The 18,981-nt window shown below is 34.3% G+C and overlaps 1 protein-coding gene and 1 long non-coding RNA gene across 2 annotated transcripts; both read right to left on the bottom strand.

Moving 5' to 3' along the window:
- Positions 1 to 1,776: 1,776 nt before the first annotated feature.
- On the bottom strand, positions 1,777 to 12,745 carry LOC138329583 (pyruvate dehydrogenase protein X component, mitochondrial-like). Its single transcript, XM_069276665.1, has 11 exons — positions 12,588 to 12,745; positions 10,007 to 10,084; positions 8,089 to 8,189; positions 7,802 to 7,983; positions 7,374 to 7,460; positions 5,945 to 6,149; positions 5,627 to 5,702; positions 5,348 to 5,409; positions 5,010 to 5,168; positions 4,001 to 4,065; positions 1,777 to 3,583 (listed from the first exon to the last, which is right to left on the bottom strand). The coding sequence occupies exons 1-11, from the start codon at positions 12,736 to 12,738 to the stop codon at positions 3,310 to 3,312; spliced, it is 1,440 nt and encodes a 479-aa protein (XP_069132766.1). The 5' UTR covers positions 12,739 to 12,745; the 3' UTR covers positions 1,777 to 3,309.
- Positions 12,746 to 13,202: 457 nt separating this feature from the next.
- On the bottom strand, positions 13,203 to 17,239 carry LOC138329582 (uncharacterized). The gene is made up of 5 exons (XR_011209471.1): positions 16,858 to 17,239; positions 15,872 to 15,963; positions 15,567 to 15,659; positions 13,607 to 14,477; positions 13,203 to 13,496 (listed from the first exon to the last, which is right to left on the bottom strand). It is a non-coding gene; the product is annotated as an uncharacterized lncRNA (long non-coding RNA).
- Between the last annotated feature and the right edge of the window lie 1,742 nt (positions 17,240 to 18,981).

Here is an 18,981-nt window from a genome sequence, read left to right as displayed (position 1 = left end):
TAAGAGATTGGACTGGGAGATCTGTAGATATTTAGTCTAGTCATGTACCTTTGACTAAATAACTTTGACCTTCATAAAGGTCACAGGAGTCAAATAGATGACAATCTGTTAACCCAAGTTTCCTCGACACCTTATAATTTAAGTAAAGCTTATCTGAGTGATTGAAGGCTTACCAAGTTTTATCCAATGAATTTACTGTGACCTTCATTCAGACCAGGTAACAGGAGAGATATACAGGTCTATTGGGCCTTTGTTATATGACTGGTAATTAAGCTTATATTATATACATCTTAAAATTTATTTCACTGGAAAGTTTACTTCTAGTTTAGAGATTTGATTACTATAGAAAATTCCATGATTTCCATATGTACACCTTTATTATTTTTATGACAAACTGCCATAATTATAATGATTGTATATATAATATTCCAGCTTTCATTTCACTAACTATCACTTCCCTGGTGGGACTATCATTGTGAGCCAACCAACACCACATGGACATGTGTCTTCATTGTTGCCTTGGTTACAGATCAGTGGTCTTGGTTATAAAATATGTAAATATTGTACAAGTGTGCATTCAACGAGAAAATATGTGTTCTGTAGAATTTGGCAGGGATTCAGAGTTTTCATTTGGTGAATTCAAATGTTTGTCAAGGAAATTTTTAGAACTTGATCACAAATATTGTTACATGTATATTAATGTAGATGTACTTTTGCTTTTGAAGGTTTTGGCTGTTTTAGTTCTACATATATTTATAATAAAGTTTTCTATATATACATTGTCCTAATGCAAGTAGTTATGATCGTCTAACAGAGTATGTAGAAACTGTTACTGATTAAATGACATCTATTTACAGTGATTGTGAGTTGTGTTATCTTTTCTTTGTTCAGCGTCAACCTGTTCATGTAATAAAACCATTCCAGTAACTGAAAGTTCCAGATTAAAAACATACGCTGGTGAAAATTTATAAACGGTGTGCAATATAATAAGATGTTTGGCCCATATTCAAGGTTTACATCACTGGGGACTCGCAGTGCAATCAATTATGGGTCTCCACATCCTCGATACTCCAGGGGTTACTTTAACCGATGTCATATCAACCCCTGGACTTTCTCATAGTAAAACTGAAGGCAGCTCAGGAGAAATAATCTGACCCAATCACAGGCCTGCATAGATTTCCTTTGAAGACTACAGAGAGAAAGACGCCCAACTTCAAAGCTGAACTGAATTTTGAACATGTATGGGCAATACTTTAAATGGCATAAAAAATGTAAATAAAACTGGAACTGTAGCCAGAGTGGATGACTATATATAAATACCCCTAACTGCACAATTTTACTAATAACTCCATTAATAGCTGGGGGACATTGTAGAACCCTATCTGCCCTTTATGTCATAAGGTTCTGTGTACCAAATTTTATCAAAATCTTTCTGGTAGTTTAGGAGGGGTTCGCCAGACAAAGTTGTGTCTACAGATAGACAGATGGGCAACCCGATAACTGTATACCTCCCCCCCCCCCTTCCCCCCTTAAACTTTCTTGTGAGGGTATAATAATCATACTATTATAGCAGAAAATTTCTGGTGCATACATCACTAAAACAAGATGCCTACTGGATTTGGAATGGAAACCTACCACTCAATATTATACGTACATGTTTATATACATTTTTCTGAACCTTGTATATAGACCTTTATCTGACATATATTTTACCTTGAGACCTAATCAGAAGTTCTATACATCATGGCTGTTTGTCTGGTAGGGAAAACACAACTCTTGTATACTTATGTACGTCTTTAATAAATTAACGAACAGGAATACTAAATATTTTATCATTTCATATATCTTTACAAGTTGATACTGTTCCTGATATGTGGGTATAACGTATCAGCAGTTTTAGATTTCTCCCAAGTCTTTGATAAAATACAGCTAAAAGAATCTCTTATTTCACTTATTAGGAAGCTTCTTTAATACAATATTCTCACCGTTTTGTTAGGATTAACTCCCTTCAAAAGTGCATGTACAAAATGTATTGAAAACCTTCATGTACCGGTACCTTACTTATTCTAGAAGCCTCTATCTGTATAGAGTGAAGAATATGATTAATTTGCATATTACATTCCATTATCCACGGATGCAAGCATTCACATACATAAGATTCAATTATACGTTACGTATATACCAAAATATAACCATGGTACTTTGTACACAGTATCTAGAGGGGAGAAAATGACATTGTGATTTAATTGTGTACATACAATTACATTTATACAATACATGTATATACTGAAATTAGTCTTACATTCGGTAAAATGACTAAGAACCTCAAAATAAAGTCTATAATAGATAAAGCAGCCTTAAATCAATAAAATAGTTCACCTTTTATAACAATTCTTTTTAAATTGCACATCAAGTATAGCTGATTAACAATAAAACATTAGGTGTACTACCAGGGTATTCAAATATAAGATTTCCATTAGTCCGCTGAAACTGCCTATATTATTAGGGGACTAGATTTCCATATGATCGGGGAATACTGGACAGTATCTGGTAAGCTTTACTAATCTCGGGGTTTGGTTAGCTGTATGGCTAGGGATTCTCCAGGGATCCTTATAAACGTCTGTTTACACTTTTAAGGTTAATCTTAACAGCTTGACTTGATACAGATACACTGTATATATGTTTCTGTGTAGTATATGTAATGCTGCATAATGCTAATAAGCGTATGTCTTGGAACAGCTCTGTGTTCTTGCTGTCACTATAAACTTGATTAGAGCCATCCCTTGTCTCTAGGTAACCATCTTACAGGTACAATGTACAAGTCGTACTCATAACAACCACCCTTAAGTAAATTTTTACAGGTACAATGTACAAGTCGTACTCATAACAATCACCCTTAAGTAAATTTTTACAGGTACAATGTACAAGTCGTACTCATAACAATCACCCTTAAGTAATATTTTACAGGTACAATGTACAAGTCGTACTCATAACAATCACCCTTAAGTAATATTTTACAGGTACAATGTACAAGTCGTACTCATAACAATCACCCTTAAGTAAAATTTTACAGGTACAATGTACAAGTCGTACTCATAACAATCACCCTTAAGTAATATTTTACAGGTACAATGTACAAGTCGTACTCATAACAATCACCCTTAAGTAATATTTTACAGGTACAATGTACAAGTCGTACTCATAACAATCACCCTTAAGTAATATTTTACAGGTACAATGTACAAGTCGTACTCATAACAATCACCCTTCAGTAAAATCTCCCTTCACTATATAAAGTTCTATATGATATTAGGCAAAATCTGCTCTGAGTTGAGACTTCGGTGATCCAGACACCATAAAACTGGGGTTTTCCATCACATCACGCCAAACTTCGAGGAAGCGTGACGCATCAGTCTCATCTATAACTCGACTGTCGTACGACAGACTCACTGTGAGATTCGTCTGAGGAGTGCCCTCGCTACTGAGGACAAGTCGTGACGACCCGACGGCCATTATAGCTGTCTGAGGAGGATTTATAACGGCGGTGAACTCGCTGATACCAAACATTCCAAGGTTGGAGATTCTGTAAAACAGAGATTATCAGGTAGGGAGGATACCCATCTTAATACAAAAACATTTACTTATCATTTAAAACAGTAAGTCTAAGTTTTGATTGTCATGTATGGATATTGAATATTACACTACAGACATGACCAGTATATCACTGAATCAGTTAAGGATCTTGGTTATTTTCTACTTTAGTATTTCTACACATTCACCAAGTTGTATTTTGATACATTCAAGTTCTGACAAAAGAAACAAATAGAAATACATGACACAATGTTAACACCATCACTTAAGTAAATTACCATTACTATTTAATGAAAATCTGGAAATAAATCAACTAATTAACAAACTTCTTGAAATAAATCCACTGATTAACAAACTTCTTGAAATAAATCCACTGATAAACAAGTTTCTGGAAATAAACAAGACTTACGTAAACGATCCACCTTGGAATTCGTGTAACTGTAACTTTCCTTCTCTGGCTTTCACTGCCAAATCCTGTGAAACAATATCTATATATCAGGAAACATGCAGTTATAAACAAAGAACAAAGAAAAACTACATGTGTTGTTGATCATAATCGTACATGTGTGACTGTAGGTGTCAAGGTTTATTGATATAAAACTTCTTGGAATAACCAGAACCAGGAAGTGTTAGTAATGTATATAATATAAATGAAAAAAAGTGATAAAATTAACAACACGTTGTAACGTAGGTAATTTATGCATAGATAAAAAGAACAAACGGGTGACCAATGGCCAAGTAATTTAACCGTATCCTGAAATTGCATATTACATCAAATGTACGTAACATAATGTTTTATAATGACGTACAAGGTCACACAAGCTCATAACAAACAGCACCTACATCCTCAAGGGCAGATAAGTAAAGATGGAATATTCATATAGTGTTGGTCCCAGCTGGTATCCATTGATTTCTTACTAAAAACCACTTTATTTTTGCATATTGACATACATGTATTCACGAATACATTTGTAGCAGGTTTAGTGGTATATAGTGTACATATAGTGACATGGTCGCCATCTAGCTTCACGCTATGGGGGATTTCTTTTAGCTCTGTCAGTATAGCGGGGGACCAGTAAGTCCGGGGTTGTGGGCTCGAGCCCTACTGCAGCACACTAATCAAACTGATTACCCATTAGTTGATGATCAAGAGCTGTTACGTGTATTTACATTAAGTATATTTACATTTTGTAATTATGTCTGAATTACTTGCAAAACATTTGTAATTGTGTTTTAGTTCTGTTGCGAAATTATGTAAAAACTCGAGTAAACATAATGGTTTACAAGTGTCAGCTCATCTAATTATTAAATATAACAATCACAAAGTAAAATTCATCATAAGAAGTATGCGGTCCTCTCGAAACTCAAACCAACCAGAGATAGAAAGTGTACATCACTACTTTTAAATGTTTACTCACTTTGACTGTACTAGATATTTCATCTACTGGTAAATGAGCAGCGTTTTTGACAATTGGAGTAATCAGCCCCTGATCGGTTGCAACGGCTACTGACACATCAACAGCAGTAGATGACTGTGCGGTGTCTCCTTGCCACACGGAATTAACAGAAGGCACTCTCTGTAATAGTTAAAGTGACAATAACACATAAGAATATCATAAAGAATAGGCAAATATAATGAACAGGCGAAAATTTCATAAAGAAAGAGCAAAGAATTCTCCCTCTGTTACATTGCATTTTGGTGTTTTCAGTGGTTGACACAGTAACGTTACTGTAGTTATAACAGATGTGTGTATACCTGTAGTGCTATGGCAGAGGCTTTGATTATAAAATCATTCACAGACACTTTCACATTTTCACCTGAAATGAAAAGAAAAAAAAAGGTTGAACATGACATCTTTGTGTATTATTATTTTAATTAATTCATCAAAAAAGACACAAAAAGAGGTTGGGGCACTTTTTGGACCAAATTCAATTTAAATTGAAGATTTCTTATTGATACAGAATTGTCGGTGTAGCAGGTTTACTGTGTATGTTTAATATCTACTAGAACCTAAGTTATTTTTATTATACATACTTTTTAGCTGATTTCTCATTTTTGAAACGGCACCCAAATCACACTCAACAGACATGTAGGCATGTGGTATTGTTGTCTGAAAGAAAAGAAAACCATATAATGTCCATATTACATACATCAGTACACAAATGTGTATGATTGTAAGTAATATGTACTACATTAATATAGGGTGTCACCGACAGAAATAAGAATGAACAAAAAGTAAATCTTGGTGCAATATGAATGCCTCAACAGGCTCCTTTATCCTAACCTCTAAAATTGTTAACAAAAATCCACCATGACTTCATCCTTAGTACATCGTAGCTCTGACAGTTTTACCTTAGATTGTGTGAGTCTTTTTGCTATGGTTTTTCTCATTGATGTGAGCTCTAGGTCGACAAATTCAGCACCCTCTATATCTAAGATGGGTGGTGGTGGTGGTCCACTAGGTGGTGCCACTGGGACTGAACTGGTAGACGGTGCAGACTCCACTCCCAATTCTTGTTTACTGATACTGTTGGTTTTGATGTAATTGAGTATATCCCTGGAAACAAAGTGCAATCTTTAGGGTCATTTTGGCATCAATGTAAACTTTTACAATGCTCTTCACCTTTTCATGCTGTGAAACAGTATTCTTAGGTACGCTCGGCGAGTCTCTGCACATCAAAACAATGAAACCACTGTGGAAGACAATTAAAAGTTGTTTTGTTCATTTCACGTATTACTTGATGGTATGAAAAAATATAACTCCAATATTCAAAACCACAGACATTGAATTTGTACATATATATACACCATGGATGGAGTGTTTTAAGTCTTCTGGGACTCTATGATATTTGTATCACTCTGAGATCAGTGGTCTCCCGAAAATCACGAACAACGCCTTCTTCGCTGTCTTCCTCCGCAGCAGACTTTCGGTGGATTTTTGATTGTGTATGTTTATTTAAATTTTACATAATTCATGCTAATGATCGATTATTGTAATCAAATGTTAGGAGCAAAAGAAAGTTCTTATAATGCTTATAAAGTTTTTTGTGTTGTTATATCTGATGATAGGTATTGTGCAGTAAAAGTTTTGAGTATGAGTTTCCTCCCTTGTTCTGTCACTGAGAGTTGTGTCTTTTGTTTATCGACAACTGCGTTATATTGAAAGGGAAAATAACAAAATTTAATAACAAAATGTATCAACATAAACTTAAAAAATATAATGATAATATAAATCTATATATGTACAAGCAACTTGAAGTAACAAATGATCTTATACTGCCGTGTAATGTAGGGTAGCCTTATAAAGACTTGCTAAAAGTCTAATGCATTGCAATTTGACTAGTTGGACCTAGTTGTTTATTTATTTAAAGGCGAATACATATTGTTTTCAGACCAGCCTAGACAAAACCCTCACAGGCCTGTATCAAAATCTGAAGGTAAGTAGGATTTACACTGGAAACAATTACTTTAAGGAACAGTGGAACCTGTTGATTATTAATAATTCAGTGCGAAACAAACTCAGTCCTTACATAGTTTATTGTCTGAATGTGTATACCTACATACTGACTGAGTAAAACAAGGGGAAGTAACTCTGATGTGTGACGTTCAGAATTAGCTAAAGGTAAAATATTTGAGAATGCAAGGCTATACATACCCCTTCATTAGTCCCAGGCATTGATACATACATACTGACAGAGTAAAACAAGGGGAAGTAACTCTGATGTGTGATGTTCAGATTGATCTAAAGGTAAAATAATTCAGCATGTACTGCTACACATACCCCTTTGTTAGTCTCCCGTGTGGACCAGTCCCGGGCACTGATACTCCAAATAGATTGTACTCCTCCATCAGTTTACGAACAGAAGGCCTGGCAACAATCATAAACACATTGTCAATAGGACTGGTTAATACTATTTAAATATCAATAAAACATAATGTAACAGAGGATACTACCAGATCAGAGCACTTCAGGTTTCTATTTGGTATATGATTAAATTAAGCATTTGTAATATACACATAATAAGCATTGAGCTCCAAATAATGTCAACTTTTAAATTAAATAATCACAATAGTAAAATAAGATGACTAGTTCTTTATCATCTGAAACATCACAGTTTATCTGTAGTCATGTTCATATAACAGTTATAGTATTTACATGTAATAGGTCTGCTTCAGTCATACCACACAAATCACATTTATTATACTTGCCCCACGTTTGAGGACGGAGCTTTTGGAGTTTCCGGGATTTCCCCAGCAGACTTTTCTGTACTACCACCAGTAGCGGGTGTGCCAGCGTCTGCAGGAACCTGGACATTCTGCCAATCATCACCTTCATCCACTATCAGGGCGATCAGAGTTCCAACCTTGATGTCCTTTGCATTCTCCTGTATCTGTAGCAGGTCAAGTAGGAAACATTTAAACATAAAACAGGAAGATCAAGGGTTATATATAACACAATTAAAACAAATATGTACAATCAGAGATATTAGACTTACCAGTATTTTTGCTAGAATTCCTTCCTCATCTGTATCCATGGTAACCACAGCCTTATCAGTCTGGATATCACAAAGGTCATCACCAGGGGCAATTGCATCTCCTGTAACAAAATCAAACAAGATGCCTATATATGATAGCTCCCTGTACCAAAATCAAGCAAGATCCCTGTATATGATAGCTTCCTGTACCAAAATCAAACAAGATCTCTGTATATGATAGCTCCCTGTACCAAAATCAAACAAGATCTCTGTATATGATAGCTTCCTGTACCAAAATCAAACAAGATCTCTGTATATGATAGCTTCCTGTACCAAAATCAAACATGATCTCTGTATATGATAGCTTCCTGTACCAAAATCAAACAAGATCTCTGTATATGATAGCTTCCTGTACCAAAATCAAACATGATCCCTGTATATGATAGCTTCCTGTACCAAAATCAAACAAGATCTCTGTATATGATAGCTTCCTGTACCAAAATCAAACAAGATCTCTGTATATGATAGCTTCCTGTACCAAAATCAAACAAGATCTCTGTATATGATAGCTCCCTGTACCAAAATCAAACAAGATCTCTGTATATGTTGGCTTCCTATACCAAAATCAAGCAAGATCCCTGTATATGATAGCTCCCTGTACCAAAATCAAACAAGATCTCTGTATATGATAGCTTCCTGTACCAAAATCAAACAAGATCCCTGTTATATAAAAATATGATAGCTTCCTGTACCAAAATCAAACAAGATCCCTGTGATATAAAAATATGATAGCTTCCTGTACCAAAATCAAACAAGATCTCTGTATATGATAGCTTCCTGTACCAAAATCAAACAAGATCTCTGTATATGTTGGCTTCCTATACCAAAATCAAACAAGATCCCTGTGATATAAAAATATGATAGCTTCCTGTACCAAAATCAAACAAGATCTCTGTATATGATAGCTTCCTGTACCAAAATCAAACAAGATCTCTGTATATGTTGGCTTCCTATACCAAAATCAAACAAGATCCCTGTGATATAAAAATATGATAGCTTCCTGTACCAAAATCAAACAAGACCCCTGTATATGATAGCTCCCTGTACCAAAATCAAACACGATCCCTTTTTATGATAGCTTCCTGTACCAAAATCAAACAAGATCTCTGTATATGATAGCTCCCTGTACCAAAATCAAACAAGATCTCTGTATATGATAGCTCCCTGTACCAAAATCAAACAAGATCTCTGTATATGATAGCTTCCTTTACCAAAATCAAACAAGATCTCTGTATATGACAGCTCCCTGTACAAAAATCAAACACGATCCCTGTTTATGTGTAATGAAGTGATGTTACATCACAGATATATTGACCTTCATGTTTTGTTGCTTGATAATGGTACATTCAGTAATGACAGGTAAATATTACAGGTAGGACATGCTTATCTTCTTATTGATGCTACGCTCACCCAAGGTTTTCTTTGTTTGATGTCCTATAACATTCAGTGTAATTAAAGAATGGGCCAGGTTTGTAGTTAGACTTAGCCAGAGAAAACACTGACCTACAGTCAGCACATGAAAACTGCTCTGTGGGATTTGAATTGAAAACCCGAAGGTGGACAGCTTGTGGTATATGTTGGAAACATTAACTTCTTGGCTATACTGTGGATCCAGTCAAACAAATAAGGTGCCAATATATTGTAATATTGCGACATAAATAACTGACTTTTTGTCCTCATACTTTGTAATGTATTATATGACCCGTTTACTTAGACTACTTACCTCATACTTTGTAATGTATTATATGACCTGTGTACTTACCTCATACTTTGTAATGTATTATATGACCTGTGTACTTACCTCATACTTTGTAATGTATTATATGACCTGTGTACTTACCTCATACTTTGTAATGTATTTTATGACCTGTGTACTTACCTTCTTTTTTGTGCCATTTGATGATACTTCCTTCAGACATGGTGGGTGACAGGGAAGGCATATCTAGCTTCATTACAGCTGTGGAAAAATTAAACAGAATAAAACTCGACAATTTGGTATATCCAGGAGTACACTACTGACAGGCTGGCAGCACTACTATTAGCAAATCTAGACTGTCATAGTCCATGCTATTTGTACACCTATAAATCACTTCTCTGGTTTTGATTCCTTGAACATACTTGTAACTTGATCAATTGTATGTTACGGTTAATCAAACTTTTACTACTATGTATATTAGTTTAGTAGACAAGACTGCATGAAACTTATTATGTAGGGTTAGATCCTTGATACTAACATAGATCTATGTAAACCATGTACATTTATACCCTTGGATTTTGTCAGTCCGGGTCTTACAAACACTTTACTCGCTAGGGTAAACTTGACTAGTCAAGCATGTAATATACCGAGACAATAAACAGGAAACCCGGACTCATACATGTAGTAAACAATTATACAGGGTTGCCTGATCGGTATGTGCTATTCTTATTCCTTACATTTGCACAAAGAATCAATAGTAAGAAAGAATTTGAAATAATTGAAATGGAATAATTGCCATGTTATCAAAAATAAGAGCGAATTAGTGTCGTCATCTTTTACTTTTTGTGACGTCACTGCTGACTGTGCTGTGTGCTTGAGAACACACACAGTATATATTGGACCAGTACATTTATGGTGTTGTCCTTGTATAAGTGTAAGTTAAAACTACTGAGAGTAATTTTTAAGCATATCTAGATGACACATTTCGTCTAGTACAGAAATTTCCAAATCTCGTCGTGCTGACAAGGAGAAATCAAACATGGCTGCCTCCATGGAGGCGTGAGACTTTTCCCACAGGATACGATTTCAAAGTCCAAGGTGTACTGGATTGTATTGGAATCTATAATTGCTCACACACGTGTTATGGTTAGTATAGAGCTTCGCTCTACGTGGCCTAGCTTCGGCCACCCAGAGAGCTACGCTCTTACAACTGACATAGTCAAGTCAAATAGCCCTTAATACGCAAGTTGGAGGTTTTTCCCTACCTGTTAAATCATATTACAGTTGTTTTGCCAGTTCCGAATTTTAGCCAGTTCCGAATATTTGATAAATCAAACTTGCAATAAATTAAAACTGTATGATTTTATATTCATACCTGGAACCTATTATGTACGTTGACTAATTTTCTTAAAGTTCAAGAAATCTTTTTCTTTCTATGAATATTTTACGCTACGAGAGAGAAGACATTTTTTCTAGCAGCGATTTGGACGCCATAGTCATGGTCAATGAAATACTTTATAACAACAGCGGTTTTGTTAAACAAATGTTGTGTCCGCTTTGTCTTTTTGTAATATTCAATGTCCTTTCAACTTCTTCAGTCATATGGCATAAACAAATACACATTGAAAGTTATTCCTCTTATTTGGTAAATATGTTAGAAAATAGCAAAATAGCCTTGTTGTATCCGGCTGGATATATGGTGTAATTCCCACTCTGGAAAATATTTTTGTTGTTATTAAAGAGTTATGGCATATTTTTACTAAATCCATTCACATTTAGTCTAGTTTGGTCTTTGGAACAATTTAAAGCAAAACCGATACTAGAAACCTTTTCGGAACTGGCTAAACATGCAAGGCCTTTTTTCGTTTACTCAGAACAACTGGTTCAATCGTTTGTAAAAGTCATTATTTCAAGTATAAATCCTGACGGACCTGCAGTGTACATGTATGATACGGGCCTGTAAGGGCTTTTTCAGCTCGCCTGAAAACAATATAAAATCACCAGGTCCGTCTTTAATTTATAAACGAACAACTACAGTCGTGAGACATAAGTATTCGTCATTGTTAATTTTGCTACATATTCTATGTATTTTTACTTTTTTTCTTTGAATTTTCCTCATCTCATTTAATTTTATTGATAGATTTTCACCAAATTTGGCATACTTATAGAGTATTGTCTCCACTTTCAGCTCATAATATTTTCCTTCTTTTTTCTTACCAAAATGGCAACGAAAAAGTTTTGCTTTCTAATAAAAGGCTGTTTTCTCAAAAAGTAGGTAACGGATAATTATGCAAATATAATGAGCTGAAAATGTAGGCAATTTTCTATAAGTAAGCCTAATTTGGTTGAATTCCATCAATAGATGAGATCAGGAAAATTCAAAGAAAAAAGGTAAAAATAAATAGAATACATAGGGAAATAAACAACAGTGACGAACAGTTATGTCCCATGACTGTATGTCCAACCAGTCAAACCGCATTTATAATCGAAAACGGCCTAACTGTACAATGTAGTTACAAAACTGGCTATGAAAACAGCTGAAAAATCTATGTTTTATTGGGCAAATTACATTTTTGTTTACGCACTTGCACTATCACTCATGATCAGTACAGATCTAGCTGCAGATCTAACGATAGTTAACGTGAACAACTGCTGAAGTAGAATACATGTATCTGATATCGATGTCAACTTCTTCATTTATTATTTTTATTAAACTATCGCAGTATCATATTGACTGGTCATCATTCGGACTATTCGTAATTACCTCTGTTGGTGCTTTTTATGTGGAAAAGTCGTCCTTGTCCCAAACATTTCGAAACCTTTGCTATCTCTGCAGTTTTTAGTCGAGACAGAACCCGGCCAAGGTGACTGATGGCAGACGCCATTTTCCAAGGTTTCAGTAAAGTTAATCTCATGCTTGACATGCATTATGGAGTATCGTTACAATTAAACATGCAAGTGATCATGATTACGTCGATTATAAAATTGGATACGGACAGCAGAAAGGCGCGTGGCAAAAAATATTATCAAAAATGCACCGCCGAATGATTATAGATGACGAAAGCTCAAATGAAACGGTAGGCCTACTACTCATAATTTTCAAATACTAACTTTGTTGTTATTTAACCATAGTTTAGATAACTCCATCTTAAAGATAAGAAATTGTTTTAAGATGGAGTTTACTGTTGCAGTAGAAAATTAAAAAAATAAGAAAATATAATTTTAAGATGGATTTACTTAAATATTGATGACATTGTCTTAAGATGTTTTAGATGGAGTTTACTGTTGCAGTAGAAAATTAAAAAATAAGAAAGTATTATTTTAAGATGAATTTACTTAAATATTGATGATATTGTCTTTACCCAGGGGAAAAAATAGGTACCTTTTAGGTACTTTTTTAGGTGTACCTAAGGTATACCTTAGGTATACCTAAGGTATACCTTAGGTACTTTTATGGTAAGAAAGAAAAAGAGGGAGAATGATGAGGGGTTTTATATAGTCAATATAGGTACATTTTAGGTATGTTTTAGGCACAGTTTAGGTATACCTAATATGTGCCTAGTTGCATGATGTGCCTAAAACATACCCGAAAGCTACCTAAAACATACCCAGAGAAATATACCTAAAAGATACCCGAAACATACAAAGTACCTAAAACATACCCGAAAGCTACCTAAAATGTACCCGAGAGCTACCTAAAACATACCCGAAAGCTACCTAAAACATACCCGAAAGCTACCTAAAAGGTACCCGAGAGCTACCTAAAACATACCCGAAAGCTACCTAAAATGTACCCGAAAGCTACCTAAAACATACCCGAAAGCTACCTAAAACATACCCAGAGAAATATACCTAAAAGATACCTGAAACATACAAAGTACCTAAAACATACCCGAAAGCTACCTAAAAGGTACCCAAGAGCTACCTAAAACATACCCGAAAGCTACCTAAAACATACCCGAAAGCTACCTAAAAGGTACCCGAGAGCTACCTAAAACATACCCGAAAGCTACCTAAAAGGTACCCGAGAGCTACCTAAAACATACCCGAAAGCTACCTAAAAGGTACCCGAAAGCTACCTAAAAGGTACCCGAAAGCTACCTAAAACATACCTGAAAGCTACCTAAAAGGTACCCGAGAGCTACCTAAAACATACCCGAAAGCTACCTAAAACATACCCGAAAGCTACCTAAAACATACCCGACAGCTACCTAAAACGTACCCGAAAGCTATCTAAAACATGTCCCATGTTTTTTAACATGAACTCACAACTCATTAAAAAACATGATATAGAAATATGAAAATAGAAAACATTTAAAAAGTTTATTGTAATTTTAAAAATTGCTTTTTAAACAAAACAAATCTGATCAATTGCAAGTCACAAAAATAATCAACATAATATTATTGATAGTTGAATACATCATTCAAGATACATAGTCACTGTTCGATGCAGTAATTTTCAAAAGCTTTACTATCCATGTCCTTTTAGCATTTTCACATCAATTAATCCATCATAAGACACTGGATGTGGCGATGTAATCTTAGGAAAGGGTACAGTGTTTCCATGTCGATTGCAACTGATGAATATATCTCTTCACAATGTGGACGGATTTGCACAGGATAATGTTGTTCTGGTGATTCTTGTTGGAGTTTACTGAAAGAATAATGGTAATATTAAAGCATGCAGGAATCCAAAAGATCTAAACACCAGTAGTTATCGAAATATGTAATCACTAATGCAATTCAACACTGAAACAGTTTTTGAAAGATTTGATGAATGGTTTACACCATCTAAACAACGGCATTCTAGATATGCAAACATTCAGAAGGAGTTAACAAGAGTTAACAAAATATGAAGCAAGGCCACTTTACATCATTGGATGCAGACATATTGAAGTTTCTGCTAATATTAACAAATCAAACGCTTTATTATAATAAGCTCATTAAAAATTGTTTTACTCAACTTAGGGAAACAAATGCTTACACATTTTGATTTAACAGTCAACAAGAATTTCTTTCAATGAGACTACCATTCCACATCTCCACCATTAACTAAAGTCCTACTGTAAATATGTTAGACTATTCTTAGTTGTATATGTATGTCAAAGGTCACAATGTAGGTCATGATAACCCACCAGATATAAACCAAGAAGTTCCAGTGAATTGAAGTATAGGTATAAGAGCCTAGTAATACTTGGCCCATCCTAGATTTCCAGGGGTTACGATCACTTATAATCTTTTACACCCTGGGAATATGTCATAGCGAAACTGAAGGCTCTGTGTATGACATCAGATGAGAAAATAGTTTGGTCCTTTGATATACATCAAAAGACTCAATTAACTGTACATTGCATGGCTTTGAAGTTGAGCATCACTAAATCTCTAGATCTGCTGCAGGCCTGTGATTGGTCAGTTTTTTCTCTTGAACTGCCTTCAGTTTTGCTATGATATGTTCCAGCGAAATCAAGGTTATAAGTGATCATATAACCCTTTGAAATCAAGGTCTTGATTTTACATTTAGGACCTGGAAAAGTTTTCGAAAAAGAACATTACCTAATAAAGAATTGATTTTTATCACCAAAAAGGATATTTTAGTTTTTTTTTAAAAATTGTTTCCCCTCATTTAACTATTAAATACCTTTAAGTCACATTTGCTTTGCATACAACACTGAAAATAAACTAAACATGAAGTTTACCCTACATGTACATGAAATTAATCTATTTTAATAAAATCATTACATACATTACCACGCCTAATATAATCATCTTTTGTAGTGTATATGCCGGGGGAAGTGTCTTCTCCACTTTTTAACTCCAATGCACACAGCAGTATTACCTGATGAAAGTAAAAAAAAATGAATGAAGGATAGCGACCAATTATAATAATTATAAAAAATGATGTAATATGTTAGTGGTTTCTCAATTAGAATTATCATCATTTCAATTAATATTTTAATTCATCTAGATTTGTGAATGAATTGATTAGTTGCTTTTGCACACAAACATTGATAATTCACAATTCATTTCCATATTTATGAGTATTTTTACCAATGAAAGTGTCTGATTGGTGCAAATCTCCAATAATTGGTCTAACTTGTGATTGTTTTCTTCTTTCCTCACCATGGCCCATTCTGATATTCCTGGAAAAAATTATATGAATCATTACAAGTTAATTGGAAGCATCATATATACATCAAGAAGTAAATTTCACCAAGATAAATACTAAATCATTAGAACCATAAATATGAAATATACTGTATATAAAAATTCCAAAATATAAACAAATAAATTTTAATTTCATATTTATGTACAAATTGAAGATAAATATATATCTTCTACTTTCTATAGCTTGATTTCTTTATTCATATAAGACTATGTATCCAATTTAAAAATAAATTTCACAAATTTATATTTGAATTAAAATTTTAATTAATCAAAATCCAGCCAATTACATGCAAATATGGACCCATAAAATGCTTTGTATTTCAAAATATTCCATGCATATTTGTAACAGCTTTCAATCATCAAAGTTTTGCAGCTTTGTTTAACAGAATATTAAGGAAAATTACCCGGACATTCTCTTTCTTTTCAATGTCGGTGACGATTATTGATGAGACCTACTTTTCTGTTGCCAGCATGAAGACAACGTCCAGATATATATTAATATTACAAGTTACATTTTTTAATTCAATAATAGTATATGGTGTGCAAAACATCACAACTTGCATACCAAAACCCATAAAAGACACTTTTTGAGCTAAATAACAAATAGACAGTAGGCCTACATATTTTCTTCTCAAACCGTGAATTCAAAAATAATAATAATAAACAATCAAAATCGTTCAAACTCATCTAAATTATGTCCAAAATTCATGAAATTACTTGGTATACTAATAATCTAAGCCATGCTTTCAGTAGTTATACGACTTATTTATTTACCAAAACAAGAAATTTTGGTTCTTTGATATTTTTAAAATTTACAACCTGCTGCTTGTAACCGGTAATTTGAGCTACGGTGAAAATTGAAAACGTACCTGAATTCTGACATATTAAACTTGCCGTGATTGATGAATCAGCTAACAAGCATGAAATAAACCCCCATCAAGTTGATTTTCTGTGGTATACAGGACAAAAACATCGTCTGTAGGCACGGCAAAGCAGAGCCTGGGTTGTTTACATTTTCAAATACTTCCGTAAACACCTTCCTCTATTTTTCCCGCGAAAAGTCACGTGATTAACAAAGGGGATTCCCCGACCGGGATTCCCCTGTACATCATAAACAAATCCTTGTCTCCGTGAGACTTTCGGCAAATATTTCAACTGGTGAAGTTGTTAATTGATTTAATTGTATAACTGAAGTGTTTCTGGTGTTATTCTAGTAGAAAGATAATTTAATCAGCGACAGCGTATTTACTACAACGGTGTTTACTGTTGTGCCCCAGTCAGTCAGTGAAGCTTTCAGCACAAATATTTCGACCAATTTTGATGTTGATAATTGATGAAAGTAAATAAATAATGTATTCCTGGTATTATTGTAATGGAAAGAAATATTTACTCACAAGTATCAGTCTGACTAACTATTTACGACAAAATTGTTTACTGTATACATATCGGTTTACGGCATGCAGCTTGGAGAACATGTTCAGTACACGTGTGTGTTTATCACTAATTTGAACGATAATTTCCATACCTATAAAGTAGAGTGTTTGTTTAATCCAAGCTGGATAATGGGCCCCCGACCCCTTTTAATGGAATGTATGGATAGTTGTTTAGTTGTATGTAAATTTAAAGGATTTATTTTGCATGTACATCGATCTCAATCTGGATTTCAACACACCAATATTACAGGTATTTTGACGTAAATCTGTTCTGAAAGTCATCAAAATTATTTCATAATGTTCTAAACATGGTTTATTACATCCTGTAAGATGTGAAACAATTTTAAAATTGGCCATAATGAATTTATATAGTATTATTGTGTTTAAATAATGATTATATATTTGAAGATAATTAAACGAAAATTTCTGAGGAAATTTGACACATCCAATTGCAAGACTACATGTAATTTAAATTCACAGAAAACACAGGAAAGAAGTACATTTGAGAATGTAGAATATATTAAAGTCTTAATATGTACATGAATCAATTTATCATAGTCACATATTACTCCATCCTAACATATTTCAGATACTTGGACCTGGCATGAAAAATCCTAAGTCAAAAATAGGTACATTTTAGGTACTTTGTAACATTCAGAAATGGGGAAGTTTCTAGTATAGCGGACCCCGGAAGTTTAGAAACATAATAATCAGTGCGCATGTCAGAGGTTGCTACGGATCATGTAAATATGTCGCCATTTTGAATCACCGCTTCGAAGAGCCGACGGGGGTTCGGGGGTGAAACCCCCGAGAAAAGAAAAAAAAAAAAACTCAATTTTACATCTTGAACTCATCTTAACTGTTTTTGTAGCATTTTAAATATTTAAAAGACAATTCTAGGACGTTTGAAAGGAACTTTGGCCTCAATGTGATCTTCGATAATGTTTGGACCATGGCCAGCACATGTGAACACCGATTCGCTGTCTTTTCCATGCCAAATTTTCCTCTGTTGAGCAATATTTACCTGACAAACTGAAAAATGATCCAATTTCAATAAGCCAGTGGATGGATATTGCCACGTTTTCATTATTTCTGTCATATATCCTTCATTCGAATCGTCACCATCGTAAACTACACGTGTACTTGTGTTTACAAATAAAATCAAAGTCCGTAAAATCACTCATTGCGCATGTTCAGCGCGTTGCTCGGCTGACAACCAAAACGAAATCCCGAATTTTTTTCTCGTACAGTCTACAATGTTTTCCGCATGATCCTTAGTTAAAAACTTTGTTGAAAACTTCAGTTTTTAACCAAAAAAGGACACGGTAAGCTCAAATTTTAACATTTTTTTGCATAAAAACCCATATTTTTAATTTTTGACCGCCCGCTCACGCGGTCTCTATATATACAGGTCGCCGTCAATAAACTCGTGATATTTATACATGTAGCTCTCCTTACTTTACAAAGAAATGACACAGATACATGTAGCTCTCCTTACTTTACAAAGAAATGACACAGATACATGTAGCTCTCCTAACTTTACAAAGAAATGATACAGAT

The sequence above is a fragment of the Argopecten irradians genome, chromosome 8 (genome assembly GCF_041381155.1).
Source record: "Argopecten irradians isolate NY chromosome 8, Ai_NY, whole genome shotgun sequence".
Lineage (NCBI taxonomy): Eukaryota > Metazoa > Mollusca > Bivalvia > Pectinida > Pectinidae > Argopecten > Argopecten irradians.
This window is presented reverse-complemented; position numbering and strand designations above follow the sequence as displayed.